An 18,442-nucleotide genomic window follows, 5' to 3' on the forward strand; every position below is an offset into this window, starting at 1 on the left:
TAATAGTGATGGACACATATAACAAATATAATTTAATGAAGACTAACTTAGTAAAGTAACTAGCTAGCTTAGCAGTTAGGGCAAGTAACAAAGTAAAGAAAGAAAAGTTTCATAAGTGTCTTTCCCCAACACTGGATATAAAAACACTGGATATAAAGTAACAGAGGAAGCTGTTTCATGTGTTTACATTGCCCTCTAGTGGCCAAATACAGAAATGGCCAAAGTATCTCATGCACAAGAACTATTAGACATAACATTAATACAATGGAATTGACTGACTTTAGATAAGGATTAATATGGTAGACATTAACAAGCACTTAAAGAGAGTTTGTCCATGTTATTTCACCCCACAATGACTACACAATAGCAACCTTCATCAGTTTAGTAACATAACACAGACAAACCATGAACTCAAATGAATATTCAATAAAGACACAGCACTTACTATTCTCTTTTACATACAGTACATCCAATAATAAACCAGACACACTCTGCAAGTCTAATTATACACTGCTCAATGTGTGGAAACTTCAGCTTCAAGATAACATTAAAGGAAAACTAGCTCAAATAATTCATACTGTTGGATAATGACACTAGGATGGTAATAACTTAATTGTGGGTTCGCAGCAAGCTGCACTGCTGATTCAATCGATTTAATAATTTGCACAGATTATTTATTTTATGGGAGGGGTTTAGCAGCAGTATTTTTTAAATTCAGCAGAAGTGTGCGATTGTGTGTCTGTTTAAGTATTTCTGTTTGCGTTTTTCCTATTTATGTAATCAGTATATGTATTTTATTGTTGTTTTTCTCTTCCTTATAGGGAAATCACATGTGTTCACATCTTAGTGCTGCCAAACCATTCCCACCGCCCTCTTGTGGACTCATGTACGGTATTGGTATGGAACCTTTTTTAATTATGGACTAAAAATGTCCAAAGCGCTTACATTACATATTCATTCTGGTCCTGTCCACAATAAATAATGTTTTTTCATCATTTGCTCATTCTTCTCAATGTTTTACGTGTGTTAGTTTTATGTCAATTATTCATCCATCCACACACTGGGAAAAGATTCAAATCAAACAAACCATCATCTCTACAACAACCAATTGTGATTCACGTACAGTATATGCTCAAGTTCACACACATGCACGCGCACACACTCACACACACACACACCCCCCCCCGTTAGTCGATGAATATACAATCTCTCCTAATAATTAGAAGGTTGTACTTGTATTTAAATCCTCTTGAATCTAATTGTTTTCAAAAACGTCCTCCTAGATACAGTAAAAACTATTCAAAGAAGTCAGCCCAACTGTGACCATTTCATGTTTTCTTTGAATGTGAAATATGAATTGAAACAGCCTCCATATAAAAAATAAACAGCATGTTGCATCATAAGGATAGGACTTTTGATCATTCAAATAGCTGATTTATTAATTAAGAACTTGCAAGTTGCAGACGCTGTGGATTGAAGCCTTCCTGAACAATATGGATGAGTCCAAAGACGGATATAGATCCCTAATAACTTATAAGACAACGTTGTACTGATAATAGCCATAGCCAGTATGTGCACGCAGGTGGATTCAAAAGAACGGAAAGAATAGAAAAGACTTCACGGCAATGTATTCCATCAAACTTTAGTTTCAAATGTAGTTTTCAAAAAAGTGTGAACGTTATCTATTTTTCCTATTATGGGGGTTTATTATGTATGTATATTTAATATTATGGCATTGATTTACACAGCTAAATTGTCACATTCATCTCACACACATGCTCTCCCTTATAGAAACTGATATCGCACAAGGGTGTTGCTTTCCATAAAGAGCAGATTTACAATCTTTTTGGCAATCGACACTGTCGTACTACAGTGTATAAATGTGGCTTTATGTTCGTCTATAGGGCTGGGTGACCACGGCCGTGCTTCCAGACAGACTCACTACCAGCTGCGTGATTGGCCTGCACTTCAAGCTACCTCAAGAAGCAGAGATCTCAGAGCAGCAGTGACCACGAGGGGACCAAACCATGGGAATGAATCGTCCAACTTGTATCTTCATGGACCCAGAGCATAACAGAGAGATAAGAAGAGCTTTAACCCATTTAGGCCTAGAATTATTGAATGCTTTAACCAGTGAAAAATAGCAGATATACAAGCTCACAGCGCGGCACCGCGAGCTTGTAGATCTGCTATTTTTGAAAAAGTTGTGAAAATGTGTTTAAATCTTTGAATATATGTATTTTCAAAGCGAACGTTGGTAACTCAAATGTTGCTTCCCGGGGGACCCTGTTACTAAATATTTTGAGATGGAGTTCCGTGGCCAAATAAATATAATTTAGGAGGTCCTTCACATGAAAAGGTTTGAGAACCTCTGTAGTCTCTCAAGAACAGACCAACTGAGCTCCAGTTAAGTGAAAAGGACCTTTTCTTTGACGATGGCTGGCCAGATTGCTGACATAGAAACATAGGGTTTTCAAAAAAACATTAGAAGGATTCAAAAGACACTTATAGAATCGGGTCAAAATTCTAATTTTCACGATTTTTCAAAAATAGCAGATCTACAAGCTCGCTTGTATATCTGCTATTTTTCAGTAGTTAAAGCATAAAATAATGATACACTATAATGTGTACCCGTTCTAAAGGATTAACAAACAATTGAACTGTCGTATCCCTATTTGGCCCACTGCATGTAGAATCAAGTTTTCTGAAGATGGCATACCTATTTCCTGTTGCAGTTCATCTTCCCATAGCTTCATTTTATTGGCTCAGCAGCAGGTTTAAAACAGAGACACACAATATGACTCCTGCATCTGCTTCAAACCTGCTGCTCAAGAAAGCAGGGAAATGAACTAGAATGTATGTGTAAGGTTTGCCTTAGCGGCCCAGGCTCCAAAAACAGTCAAGATGGTCTTTCAGGGTCTTTATTTCTCCAAAACTCACTGTGCAGGTTTATAAGGATTTTAGGTAGCCGAGCTAATACTGGACAAAATAACAAAATAGAGCAATGAGGAACAAATAATAAATAAATAAATACATGGGCGAACACCAATAAAACAAACCCAACGGGCTAGAGCTCTCTTCAGGTAACACCTGGATCACTAGCCTGGCGGGGCCCGACGTCATACTGCGTTCACTCACTCATTCCTTCCACAGTATAACGTCTAACGTCTGGACTTCCAGGTATTGGCAGCGAGTATTATGATTATTTTCTGATCGGGGCCAATCAGTGACTGCTTCCGCACAACAAACGTAGCTGTCTTTCCTGACAAGTGAAAAGATTTCCCTGATTGGTCCATGTGTAGACGGTGACGTAGATGCATGCTGCAGCATTTTCAAAACAACAATGGCTGCCCTCGCGATGCAACAAGTGTAACAGTTAACGCTCTAACCATAAAACAAGCAATAAGTGCAGTTATTTCAGACTTGGAATCAATTACAACAATTAAAAAGGAACACGGAGGATGCGCTAGTGGAGTTTATCGGCCGAAAAGACGTGTTTGTTTGCCGTTCTTCCGACTGGCTGAGAGATGCTTTGCTACGCTGATTGGTTAGAGGAGTCTGTCTGTCAAGGCAAAGGCCAGACGTTATACTGTGGAAGGAATGAGTGAGTGAACGCAGTATGACGTCGGACTCGGGCCCCGCCAGGCTACTGGATCACAGCCAGGTCCTGTAGGTATGTTCACAGTGCATTTGCCCACATCACACTCAGCTGTTCCTGCTTTCTCCTTTACATAGGAGTGGATCGTATTCGTACCACAGGAAACAGCACCATTAGTAAATATACTTCCAAATACTTCCATCTAAATAACGACATAATACCCCTTGCATAAAAGTAACCTACACGTTCTTAAAGACGCATTACAATTAAACAAGTATAACTTGGGTGAATCTAATTGGCACTCTAAATAAACACAAGACTCTGAAACCCAGGAAAACCCCTCTCCTCCACAGCAGTTGGCACCTTCCTATTAACGAAGGAACTGCCCACAGCAGTGCAGGAGAGAAGCAGGAGAAGTGACCACACCCATTATTACCACCCCCCCAATCATCCAATAAAGTGGCAAACATTAAAATGCATTGGATTGCAGTTAAGTGTGTATACATTGTCCTCACTCATTGTGTGTATACTGTATAGGGCGCGGGCTGCCCCGGGACAGTATGATTTACACTGTATCTGCTCAAATACTGTATCAACATTGATATGAGCTCTTCTCTGTACTACTTATGGAGCCTATATCATTCATCTCTGTTGTGCAGGTCATCAATAAATGTGCTTTTCAAATATGTTTTCATCTAATGTCCTGTCTGCTCCTGACATACTGTGAATACATCTGTTGTATGTTATATACATGTATACATAACATATACACGTTATATGAGGTCTGGTTAAATGCTGAATTACTGACTCTGAGCTTTGGTAGAACCTTGTTATGTAGTTACCTGAGCATAAGCCCAAATATTGCCCAAGTACAGACCCCTAGGGGACCCCGGTCAATGAAGTATATAGGAATAAGTGGTCAATGGTCATCTCTTGTACTCAAAGCCTAACTTAGACATGGTCACAAGAATACACATAGTATTTTTATAACAAGAAAACTGCTGTTATGACCAATGAATTCATAGTCGGGTACAATTACATTCACAAGGACAGAAGTAGGCAAAGTTAAACAACAATTGTATAGATAGATGTCATTAGTTTACCTTATTTTTCCAGCAAAGGTTTATTGGACATATTTATAAGGTTTCAGTTTCCTGAGAGTTGCTCTTAAAGCACAACTCATCGCCACTGAGCAGCTGCAGTGTGTTGTCCCCCCTGCTGGTTAATTTGTTTCTATGTGAGTTTTTAATTTCATCAGAATATTTATTTGGGTAAGGTTAATGTGTCCCTCTTGATAATAACCCGATAAAAATGTCAAGAAAAATGCAATAAAACGTCTGACAAGACCATTTCAAGACCACAAGACAATGTCTAACCGGTATTAGGCCTACTCTTATGTATCTGAATACAATGCCATGATTGCTTGTGGTGGACATTTGTCAAAATGCTATTTGTGCCATGGACATGCAAATGAACAGACAATAATATTAACAGAAACATAATACAGAGCTAGGCCTGAATGACCATTACAGGTCAGTACAAATGTACAAAACATAGCCTACATTAACCACTAAATGTTAATCTCACAACGCATCGCCATACATATTGTGAGCTAGATCTGTAGCCCTGAGACATAACAGTTGTGTCATATGACCGTCATGTTTCAGGGCTAGTAGATCTGCTATTATCAACAACAAAAAAAATTACATTTTGAATAACGAGTAGGCTACTTTCTGGTACTTTAAGTACATTTTGATACCAATACTTTTGTACTTTTGACTTGAACCTGTCTGAAACCAAATTCTCTTGTATTTTAGCCTGGAAAAGGTCAAAGGACTCCCACATTGAACTGTAGGAGGACAGGGATTTGAACACGGAACCTCTGCACTAATACTTCAGACCACTACACTATCTCTCACTGGGAAAGTGATGTTTGCAGGTCTTTCATTCCAATCACAAGCTTCCGTTGGCGTTGTCTTAAACCCAGTTGCCTTTTTGATACACTCGGACTGAAAGACCTGCAAAAGACACTCTCCCATCTCTCACTGCAGGTGTTTCCTAGAACTTTTGAGTACTCCTTTTGTATTATAACCTTGAAAATGTCAAGGTAGTATAGCAATGTAAGAGGACCAAGATTTGAACACAGAACTTCTGCAACGAGTCTTTTATTTGAACCGCTACACCATCTCTGACTGCAGATTTGTTGTGGTGCTTTTGAGTAATTATTTTGTATTTTAACCTTGAAAATGACAAAGCACTAATTGGACAACGTTGGAGGACTGAGATTTGAACATGTAACCTGTGCACTGAGAGTCTAATGTTGCATCCTACACTTCATGCTTGAGTACTTTGGTATTTTCAAGGCTACAACACAAGAGAACAAGTCAAAAGCACCAGCAAATACCAGCAATGAGAGATGGTGAAGTGGTCTATATCTGACTCTCAGTCAAGAGATTCCATGTTTGAATCTCAGTCCTACATTGCTCTAGTACGTTTCAAGCAAGGTATAAAAGACTCAAAAGGACCAGAATAAATCTGCATAGAGAGATTGTGTGGTGGTGGGCTGAATAGCAGACTCATAACAGAGTTCCCATGTTCAAATCCCAGTAATCCTACAGAGCATTGTTGTTTCACTTTGATCTTTTCAAGGTTAAAATACTCAAAAGCATGTGGTCTAAATATCAGACTCTTGAGTGCAGTGTTGTACTTAGACATTTTCAAGGTTAGAATATAAAAGAAGTACTCAAAAGCAGTGTGGAAATTAGAAGCTTTGCAGACATGTTTCACAGTTTTAGCACTCCTTCAGCAGCCTTTGCCATAGATTTTGGTGATTTTGAGGCAATAGTTTTGTCTTCTTTCATTTTCTACCCACAGTTTGGTCCCCCCTATTAATCTGGCTATCCAGGAGTAGGCTACTAAAACAACTTTTCTGTTATGTCTGAGTGATGGTGTAATGGTCTGTTTGCCTGATTTTAAATGCAGTAATTCCTAGTTCAATTCCCATTCCTCCTATTATTCTATGCTGGAGTTTCCTTTACTAACTGAAGACAATCAGACAAAAGAAAATCTTGAAGATTAAGAGAACATTACAAAAAATAAACTGAGTTATTGTATAGAGGTCTAATGTTCAGACTCTCAGAGCAGAGATTCCACAATAAAATTCCAGGCATTATGGTAATTAATTGCTGTTTTTTGGCATCCCATACTAGATAAGCAACATCACTGGTTTTCATGAGACTTAGGCTACAGGCAGCCATCTAAACAGTTCTATTTCAATCCGAACGCCATAATTAAATGTTACACAAAGACAATATGATGTATTTTCTACAGCATTCCTCTCTGTCCACTGGGGGGCGCACACAATCAGCGTACGGACGCCGTCCATACGACGTCTGATTAGGACGTCCATACGACGGGGAATTCGGATCGACCAACTCACAAAACCGGCCCGTCGTCCAACCAGGACCTCCATACGACGTCGCTACGACCTCGTCCCCAAAAAAACGCATTTTTCGCTGCTGGTCAGGCTCTCTCACCACCACGTTCATACCATGTTGCTGCCTTTCAACCAGCGGACCAGAAAATAGGCTACAAAGTCAATCACAAAATAATAATACAACAACAAGCAGGGGATTGAAGAAGTGTTATTGACCGCCGTTATCTTTTTTTTTTGAGCGTTTAATATTAATATTAATAATCATTAAAAACAAACTGTAGACCCATAATGTGTCTGTGTGACCGACCCACAGATGGGGTCGCGCCAAACGGAGCCAACGCTTGGGATACAGTTTGGTCTAATTCTGTAATTAAAGCAACAAAGTAGATTTATTTGAGGTAATTGTACTCTAAGTAAGTGTGTTAACATGTTCTAGGAGGAGTATACCCCCAAACCCCCGTTGGGAGTCGTAAACCCGATGTTTAAAAAGTGTGAAACTGAGTCAGTTGGAACTTTGAATCTGAACGCAGCCGCTCCGGGCGGCGCGGCGGTGGTGGCGATGATTGCCGATGAATGACGAACAGGCGACGCGACGCCAAGAACAGCAGCTGCGTTGCAATCTGCTTGTTGTTTCGACGTTTCAAATGCGTCAGGAACCGGGACGGTGTTTCGTCTTCTTGCGACGCAGAAACAGCGAAACACCGTCCCGATTCCTGACCCTTGAAACGTCGAAACACACGTCGAAACATCCCGGTTCCGGCAGATTGCAACACAAAATACAGCACACACGCACGCACGCACGCACACACACACACACACACACACACACACACACACACACACACACACACACACACACACACACACACACACACACACACACACACACACACAGAGTTGTTATGATTTGACACTCTGATTAAATTGAATTAAATTGAATTGTATTATTAGGATGGCGTCAGGAATCACCAGAAAAAATCTCATCACACTAAATATCCAAATTCAGTGACCTAATTGGTTCAATAGCAATAGGCTTGAAAGAAGTCAAATTCTTTCTCTTTTCTATTTAAAAAAATAATATGTAGGCCTACTAATATGTCCTAATTTAATTTTATATGTGAACCTGACACTGAAATCCCCTTTTAACATTAACTTTTTTTTTCAAGGCTAGAATAATAGAAATGGGAGGAGAAAAAAACTTCAAAACACTAAGAGAGATGTGCCCTCGGTTTCTGACAGGTATAGTAAAGTGGTCTAATGATCTGACTTTCAGCAGAGAGGTTCCATATTTAAACCCGGTCTTCCTGTAGTTTGACGATGGAGTGGAATGTTCTTTGTAAAGATATGCATCAATGCATGAGTAACTCAAAATGTCTTTGAAATGTACTGGGCGCCCTGAGTAGGCTATGTGTGTATGGGTGGCTTGGTTGGAAAAGCTCTTGACTCATCACTAAAAGGTCATGGGATCAAATCCTAACACTGTCGCACCTCAGCATCTGAGCAGGGTTTGATTTTTCTCTCCTTTAAATGTCCATTGTGATTGACAATGCATTGGGCGCTTAATGTTAAATATTTAAAAAACTGTAAATTGTTTCAAAGTAAAAATCTCAAGCATGCATGTCCACAGAAAGGTGGAATTTTTGAATTGTGAATCAAGTTGCTCGGTTAAAGTATGTAGGAACAGCTAGGTGCCAAAGTTTTCAGATTTCAGATTTAAAAGATAAATATCTCCAAAACTACAAAACATTTCAAAGGAAAACGTTCCAAGCATGTGTGTCCACAGTTAGGTGAATTATAAAAAGTATGAATGGAGTTTCTAGGTGAACGTGTTTTTTTTAGGCGCACACATCTGCCATTGAGCCCCATGTTAATTTTCAGAATTTTGTAAAGACTATATCTCTAAAACCATGAAACATTTCAAATATTAATTTTCAGGCAAACATTTCCACAGTAAGATGAACATGATAAAGTGTGAACGGTGTTTCTGGGTGTAAGTTTGAAGCTCTAGTAGCCTGCCAAAGTTTGTACTTTTTCCATTGACAATGCATTGGGCACTTAAGTTAAATATTTCAAAAACTACAAATGATTTCAAAGTAGAAGTCCCCGGCATGCATGTCCACAGTGAGGTTCAATTTTATAGTGTGATTTTACTTTGAAATGTTTTGTAGTTTTGGAAATAATTAACTTTTAAAACCCACATCTGCTAACTTTGACACCTCACTGTTCCTTCATACTTTAACTTATTGACTTGATTCAATATTCAAAAATTCAACCTTACTGTGGACATGTTTGGTTGAGATTTTTACTTTGAAATAATGTGCCGTTTTTGAAATATTTAACTTTAAGCGCCCAATGCATTGTCAATGGAAAAAGCACAAACTTTGGCAGGCTACTAGAGCTACAAACTTACACCTAGTCTCTCCTAGAAACACCGTTCACACTTTATCATGTTCAGCTTACTGTGGAAATGTTTGCCTGAAAATGAATATTTGAAATGTTTCATGGTTTTAGAGATATAGTCTTTACAAAATTCTGAAAATTAACATGGGGCTCAATGGCAGATGTGTGCGTCTAAAAAAAACACGTTCACCTATCAACTCCATTCATACTTTTTATAATTCACCTAACTGTGGACACACATGCTTGGAACGATTTCCTTTGAAATGTTTTGTAGTTTTGGAGATATTTAACTTATAAATCTTAAATCTGAAAACTTTGGCACCTCGCTGTTCCTACATACTTTAACCAAGCAACTTGATTTGCAATTCAAAAATTCCATCTTACTGTGGACATGCATGCTTGAGATTTTTACTTTGAAATAATTTGTCGTTTTTGAAATATTTAACTTTAAGCGCCCAATGCATTGTCAATGACAATGGCTTTAAAGGAGAGAAAAATAAAGCCATCATAGTCATTGGCTCAGGAGCAGAGGTGTCAGAGCTGGGATTTGATCCCATGACCTTCTGATGACGTGTCAAGAGCTTTTCTAACAGAGCTACAACAACTCAGAACAAGTCTCGCCCAATGCATTTTTAAAGACATGTTGAGTCACCCATCTATATGTTTGCATAGAAAATTCCAAAGTAGTGCATCATTGTACTCAGGGAGGACTGAGATTTGAACATGGAACCTCTGCACTGAGGGTCTGATCTTCAGACCACTACACTATCTCTGACTGCATATTGTTTTGGACCTTTTGCCTACTCGTTTTGTATAACCCTGACAATTTTAAGGTAGTATAGCAATGTAGGAGGACTGAGATTTGAACATGTAACCTCTGCAATGAGAGTCTAATGTTTAGACCAATACACTATCTCTCATTGCAAATACTTTCTGGTGCTTTTGCACCGAGTCTGATCTTCAGACCACTACACCATCTCTCACTGCAGGTTTCTGCTGGTGCTAAGTAAATCTTTGGTATTTTAACCTTGAAAATGACAAAGCACTAGAGCAATGTTTTGTAGGAGGCCTTAGATTTGAACATGGAAACTCACTGCTGAGGGTCTGATCAGCTCTATACCATCTCTCACTTCAAGTGTCAGCATCAAAGGGAGGAGTGCAGTTCAGGAAGTGACCTCACTAATTGTCACATAAAAGCTCAGATAGGTGTCATTTCTTTCCATCCTAAATGACAAGCATTACATCAATATAAGTTTCACAGCCTCTATCTGCAACGCATGTGGATACAGCCTCTCTTTGCCACCCATCTAGATAGCTATTATGTTTGTCCTTTGACTCTCAGTCTGATGTTCCCGCTAGTTTGCTGGTTCGAATCTCACTTACAGTAGCCAAATTCCAATTTAACTTTTCATTTTATTTTCTCACTTTAAGGTTAGGAATAAACTTAGGTTTTAGGAATAATCTTACTGTGGTAAATGTCATGTTATGTTAGGGGAGGGTCAATCTTTTTATTTTTATGCTTGGGGAGGGTAACTGATTTTTCCCCCCATTCGGAGGGAGGGTCATGGCATTTTATATCAGGGCTTATACATTTTCTCCAGTAGTATCCTGCTTTAAAAAATGCCCCGTCCCTTAACATTGCGTGGATAATTATTGTGACTTTTTTTAATCTACAAGTATGGTTTATTGCTAATAATAACCTATAAATAAAAAGTGTTGTCACTGAACTTAAAGGTCTCAAAGTCATGCTAGAGCATATTGTTTATACATTACATTCCATAAACATAACTTTTATGAGTTGGTGGTACATCAATTGTCTATGTGCCTTTATAACTGACTTGTGGTAGTTATAACATGCCGTTTCACTGAGCTTATAATGCATCATGACCAGTTACTTGGCGTCCTAAATGTTCTTATAAGTTGTCATACATGATTATAAACATTTATGAGTGTTATAATGCCTTATAAGTGCATTATAAATGTGCATATAACGCATTATAAACCCAACCCTAATGTACAGTCACCACTTTGTCACTTTGGATAACCAGGAGAAACGACTACTTCAGACTCAAACTATTTCCTTTATTAGAAAGAAATCCTTAGAGGAACAAGCCCACAAAGAACTCTGTTATGATGTTACATGCCAAATATACAGTTCTATACATAAAAATTCAATGTCACAATGGGTAAGCTGTATATTCATTCATATAACCTTTTTTCCTAAAATGGCATCATTATTTATTAATCTTCCTGCTGCACTGCACCTGCTCAAAACATAGGGTTTAATAGGGTTTGAATGCAACAACACAGAATATATATATTTTTAAGTTCCTTTAAAGCATTTCTCTTTTCTTCTTTCAAAGGCACTTTCACAAGTACATACTACAGATGTACTACATACAGCGTGCTGATAGGGGCATGGCTGCTACCGTTCATCATGTTATATAGTGACATCTAGTGACAACAGTACGCATTGCAACTGGTTTACAACTGGCTTCATACTCATAGCTTGGATGCCTGTATCTTTGGACGTCTATTCTACAACCTTTGTTCTACCATATCAGTAAATTATAAGAAAACATACAAAAAGTAAACTCAATAAGAAAAACAAAACAAAATAAAGTTAGTAATTCAGAAATCAAAACTTTCTTTTTATATATAGGCCTATATATATATAATTATACATACAAAGACATTTCTCAAGTTAAGACACTGTAAACCTTCTGTTAGGAGAGAGATGCTTAATTGTTGCAGTCAAAACAAGTCTTTTGTAAAGTTATTGTTCTGCAGCCAATATGCAAACTCTTCCAAGACATGTACCCCGTTTTGCCATTTTAGTTTTTACAGTACAGTGTTCGTTAGCCTGAAAGCTTGAAGCCCAAGTTAGACCTAAAGCTAAAATTCACTTTAAAACACTTCTGGGGTCATTTTCACATCTACTCACACTTCTGTGTGTGCACACCAGACAGTTGCTTGATTTCTTGGGTCAAATGAGTATCTAAATAATGAATCAAACAACTAAAAACTGTCTAAAGGTGCACATAAAAGCCAGAGTACACATGAGAAGTGTTTTGAAATGAAACAGTCAAACACACACTGAGACATGTTGTACACACCATCGTGGGGCCATTTCCCTCTAGATGGTAGAAGCATGAGTTACGTGACTTAACGAAGAAGTGTTTTTCTTTTTTTTTTTTTTAAGCTGAGAACTGTCACTCATCCATCATCCAGGAGATGTTTTTATCATCCACAAATACAGACGCATCCAAAGCCTTTCAATATCAGTACTATCTCCCCAACATAAAATAAAATAAAAAAATAGGTTAATCCGACTGCAGCAAGTGACTACTTTCCCATGTAAGTTGAATTATGGACTTATAGATCACTGGTTCTCAACGTGGGGTCCGGGTAATACCAGGAGTCCTTGAGGGTCCCCAGTTAAATGAGTGACAAGTTATGAGGAAGCAAATGGAGCCTTTACAGGTCCATTTGGACACTCTCAGAGTGAAATTAGCCCTCAAGGACCCCTGGGGGTTCCCGGACCCCGTTGCCGAGAACCAGTGTTGTAGATCAACTGACATTTTTAAAGATTAACATGTAGGATTAACATAGAACAAGGCTTTTACATTAACAGTCATTAGGTGCATGGCTACTGGCAGTACAACCCCACACACAGAGCGCTGCCTAGATACACATCTGTCAAATCACGCCTGCATACGACCAGGAAAGGTTAACATCATCTAATATGTACACAATCATATCTTTGGACAAATAACGCCAAGCAAGGCTTAAAACACCTAAGGGCATGTGTACAGTACTGTGTACAGGTATGTACCCCATACCTTAACCACATGAACCCTAGCGTCACTACTATTATGGGCATGTCGTATTAGGCAAACATTCAGCAAAAATAGCAGATCCACACGCTCACAGTGCATTACATCGCGATGCGTTGTGAGCTTGTGGATCGGCTATTTTCGCTATCTGACGTACAACAAAGTATATAGGGTTTAAGTGGTTAATGTCGTATGTACTGCGTACAGGTAGGAGATGACTTGTTATAATAGCTTTTCACTCTCTGTGGTTCATAACCTGTAAAAGGTTATAGGAAATTCAACAAAGTATCAAAATGTTCACAGAATGCTCATGACGGAGTGTTTTGCTAGTATTTTTACATAGTGGTTCTATCCAGTAGTCTCACCTCATTCCAGGGAGCAATGACAGAGTCAGGCGTTAAAATAAACTCATGTGAAACCAGAGCAGATGTAAGTCTTTGTACGTTTTTGAAATGCAAATGTCTTGGCCATGGCAAGATCTTGAGTATGTAGAACATAATGAGAATCAATACTGTTTGTCAACAGCGTACCCCTAGTTATATTCATTTAAAGGGTCTTCAGCCCCTGTTTTAGACTAACTACAACCTATGCTCTAGTCCGCCAGCATAGTGAGCACCTTTGTAATGGCTATCTAAACATTTCTAACTATTTACAATGTAAAGTCTGCGAGGCCAAACCTTCCATGGCCTCGCTATAGTTACTTTAGGTGACAACATAAAATACAGTTCAGCTGCATTTCTGCAAGTACTTTGATTACTGAAGACTACATTTCCCATGAAGCTCCTCCTCGGGTTGTGTGGTAAACATTGCGGCTACTTGCGCCACGTCTTCCATAGTCCTCTGACGACTGTAAACTACCAGTGTAAAGGTTCTAAAAGCTAGAAGGAAGCCTTTGTGATTTGTTGTTTACATTTACTTTAAAAAAAAAAAGAAAAAAAAAAAGAAAACATTATATTGATGGTATGTCAACAGATTTTAGTTTTGATTATACATAGTGACAGCTAATTCGACGTAATATTTGTCCACTGTAACCATACATGTACTGTATGTCCAGAGGTCGAAATCCTGTCCAAATGCCCTGACGGGCTTGACATTTTCCAAGATACTACAAGAACATTTCCGTCACTTGGCTTCCCCTCTCTAAAGTGAGTCTCGTCTGCCCAGAGGATGTATGTTACACTTTAGAGATCATTATTAATATTATACCACTTTATAGACACTGCTAACGTGTAGCTACAGTACAATCCCCTGGTACCCTTTCTCTCTCTCCCCATGTCCCTGCCAGAGTTCAGTATGAACAATTTGTCCCAGTGTTTACATGGTGCACGACTTATCCAGGGGGTCCTGGGGGGACGGCGAGCGAGGCGGCGGGGCGTGGCTCGTTTTGGGCAGGACCATGGGCTTGGGCCTCAGGGCTGGCGGCTTGAGCTGCACCCCCATACGGGGGGCCACCGCCGGCTTGAAGGTGCTCATGGCGTCGCTGGAGGTGCTGGAGCTTCGGCGGACGGGCGGCTCCGTGTTGGCGGCGGACCTCAGCATGACGTTGTGGACGGGGCTGAGGGACTCGCTGGAACTGGCCGGCGTGGGACCCCCGCAGCCCCCCCCACCACCGCTGGAGGTCTGCCGCTGCTCCAAGGTGTCCAGAACCACGTCCGGGGCGTGCTTGGCCGAACTCTGCCGCTCCAGCTCACGCAGCTCGTTCAGAGCCGTGTTCATCGTTTCCTCTATGTCCTGCAGAGGAGAGGAGAGGAGTGGTGAGTAGGAGAGAAGAGAAGACGAGACGAGACAAGAGAGTAAAGTCTCCATCATAGTCCAAGGTGAAGAGCTATCACCTCACTGCGGTGTAGTTTTCTAGCTATCACCTAGGCTTTGTAATACATTTTTAAGTGATAGCTAGAAAACTACACCACGGTGAGGTGATAGCTCTTCACCTTGGACTATAGATAGATAGATAAATAGATAGATAGATACCTTTATTATCCCAAGGGGGAAATTCGATAGAGGCTTCAGGAGGAGAGAAGACAACAGAAAACAAGAGACGAGATAAGAGAGAGGATGAGAGATTATGTGAATGTAAAATAACAAGACTTAAATGGATGGAAGGAGGATAGGTTGAAACAGAGAGAAGTCAGGGAACTACGCAGAGAGAGAAGCAGAGAATGATGGGAAGAGCATTAAAACTAGAGTCTGATCAATGCCAGATTTGAGGATCAGATGTCGATCCCGATTTTAGAGAATCCTAGACCAGTAAAGAGCACCGATTACCAATGTTTTGACCATTATTTTGTAAAAAGTGAAAATTCTTGAAATCAATATGAAAAACTTAAACGTGATGAGTTTTAATTTGAAAACATTTAACTTATAAGCAAGCAAATAAATACTTTTTATTTATATAAACCTGCTATATCTGAATCTTTTCTTTAATTTTTTGGGGAAGATTTATTTATGTTCATCTATAATGACATAACCAAAAGGTTGAAAGGGGTTAAACATTGGGACACATCGGCTGCATAATTACTGATACCGATGTCATCAACAAAAAGTCAAATAACGACTGATACATTGTCAAGACCGATATATTGCTCTGGATCTAGTTAAAAGAGATGTTAACAGAGGAACGCAATGACAGAACTCCAAGAAACATGCAGAGAGATGAGTGGAGAGGGTTCTGTCTTGTACTGAAGACCCTCCTCTGGCATGCTAATGACTAGAAACATTTATTGTTGGTGTAAGTGGTATTTTTGTGGGTTAAATGGCTCCATATTCTGATAGTAATCATTGAGGTGAGGCGGTGAGACTCAATAGCAGTGATTGCTATCACAATACAGAGTTTTAACAGAAAAAGCTTTCTGGTTTTAACCAAAAACAACATCACTTAAGGTTAACAGCAGAGATGATAACCTGTTATTCATCTGTGCATCTTCCTAGTAGACAAACACAGACAGACAGATAAATGTCTTCTCTACCATCCATCTACCCCACTGTCTGTCTGTGAAGTTGTTTTTAGTTTTCAAATCTGGAGCGTTAATTTAACTAACGGTCCTTTACAGGTCAGGCCTGTAGTTTGAAGGACCTACCTACAAGAAGCCGCTTTTTGAAGCATTTTACAAATGCAATAAGTCACATTATGATGCATCGTAAGCTTGAAAACGAACTAACTAAAATACAGATTTTAACAATACTGCACATTATCGCTGTCGGGTGGAAACCTTGTATGTCCAAACCCATTCGGTTTCGGCGTGTGCTTTCATTGACTCATTTCAACATAATAAGTGCAAATATGGAGATTCGAGATCTCTGCCTGACAGCAACAATATATGGGTCACTGTCTGCACTAATGAATTTGTCAGACTTTGGTCAGTTTGGTCTCACAGTATCTTTGCATTACTGTGTACTAGTGAAGTACTGTGTACTATAGCAGTGGTTCTCAACCTTTTCAGGCCGCGACCCCCAAAATAATCATATTTTAAATGGGTTAGGGTTAGGGTTGCACATTAAGTTAAAATAATTTGGGGACCCACAGGTTGAGAACCACTGTACTATAGAAGTACTGTGTACTAGCAAGGTACCGTGTACTAGTGAAGTACTGTTACTGTACTGTCCAACTAGAGGCCCTGGAGGTTAAATGAACGCTCTGGATGGTTCAGGGTGTAGCAGCCAGACGGTAGCAGAAGACAGGGACTGACTATGTGGTTTTTACAGGGCGGGGCAGGGCTGGGATGGTGGGCGGAGCTGCGGGCGTGGCGCCGCCCGTCCCTCGCTGACCTGTGCGATGGTCTCCGGGTCCAGGGGCTTCCCGCCGCCGCCGGCGCGGTGGTGGTGGAGCAGGTGGTGGTGGTGGTGGCCGTCGGAGAAGCCGGCGTACTGTCCCGAGGAGGTGGAGCGGCGGATCGGGGGGCTCTCCATCTTCTTCAGGGACTCGTGGCGGCTGATGTTGGTCAGGCTCCCGTGGCCGGGGGGCCGCGGCCGCTGCCGCCGCTGCTGCTCGGGGCTGTCCATGACGGTCAGGTGGTTGTTGCGCGTGCGCAGCATGTCGCGCGGGCTGAAGTGGCCCCCCAGCACCGGGGAGCCCATCTCAGGCGTGTGGCCCCCGTGCTGGGAGGAGGGGTGCACCATGCAGTGGACGTCAGTGGGGCGGGCCGGGGGCCGCCGGGACGGAGGCTCTGACCGCTTCCTGTGCCTGCTGCTGCTGCAAGGGGGGGGGGGGGGGGGACACATCAGATTGATTCACACACACACACATTTTAAACCACTCAAGCCCACTTAGTTGAATGTGGTGCCACAGGGCTCTATAAAGTACTCTAGTATTTTCCTCTACAACAAATGTCTTTACTGAAAATATCTGATCGGCTATTTTTGCCAAATGTTTGCCCCAGAATAGTGATGCTAGGTTGAATGTGGTTAAAGTTCAGTTACTCACAATAACAATTTTCAATCATTTGTTACATTTGCATTAAATCAACCTTGGAGAGTACTCTTTTTATTGCAACTAGAGCCCTACAAGAGCCCATATTGGTATCGATATACAACTTTAAGATCATTCATGTTAAATATTTACAAAAACAAATAAGGAAGAATTGGCTGTGTTATGCCTTCTCATACTACAAACATCTGTATTGGTGGGGTTCGGCTTGTTCTAGTTGTCCAGATCTCAAAACAAGGTTGAGATGCACTGCTCTAAAGGCTACAGTATGTGAGTGTCTGCGAAGGATAACAGCAGTGTCTGCTGAGAGAAGTCTACACCCTTGCTGCAGAGAGCAACTTGGAAAAGATAAACAACTGCAGCTTCTGCTAATAACCCACAGGGGGAGCAGTCTGCATTCACAAGACCTGGTTCCCTTGGGGGGACCAGGCTTAGGAAAGAAAAACAACCAGGCAGGCAGGCTCCCTCACACATCAAACTATGAGCCTTGAGCCTCTCTGTGTTCATGTATTAAGTTTGTCTCTCTCCAAACAAGAGAAACACTCACATATTGCATCAACGCACATCCGCTCCACTTGTGACAACAAGCAGCTGCTTTAATGACATTAGACATTAGACATTTCAACAAGATAATCATGCTGGCTGGCGTCCCTTGGGGGAGCTTTTACGTTGTTTACCAAACTTGTCATTATTACCATGACACCGACAGGCACCCACCTGACAAGGGATTGTCTGACAAGTGCATTGTT

The 18,442-nt window shown here is 40.5% G+C and overlaps 1 protein-coding gene across 4 annotated transcripts in view; it reads right to left on the reverse strand.

Annotated features, from left to right (window-relative positions):
• Positions 1-11,502: 11,502 nt before the first annotated feature.
• srgap1a (SLIT-ROBO Rho GTPase activating protein 1a) overlaps positions 11,503-18,442 on the reverse strand; it is a 125,623-nt gene continuing 118,683 nt past the window's right edge. For 2 of the 4 annotated variants that reach the window (XM_080736148.1, XM_080736146.1), the window contains exons 21-22: positions 17,036-17,459; positions 11,503-15,001 (exon numbers count right to left, since the gene is read on the reverse strand). In XM_080736148.1, coding sequence (XP_080592274.1) covers positions 14,585-15,001; positions 17,036-17,459 — 841 coding nt within the window. In that variant the 3' untranslated portion in view covers positions 11,503-14,584. Of the gene's footprint in view, positions 15,002-16,956; positions 17,460-18,442 lie in introns of all 4 variants that reach the window. The other 2 variants (XM_080736147.1, XM_080736149.1) reach the window with 2 other exon arrangements.

This window comes from Nannobrachium achirus (genome assembly GCF_963921795.1).
Source record: "Nannobrachium achirus genome assembly, chromosome: 11".
Classification (NCBI taxonomy): domain Eukaryota; kingdom Metazoa; phylum Chordata; class Actinopteri; order Myctophiformes; family Myctophidae; genus Nannobrachium; species Nannobrachium achirus.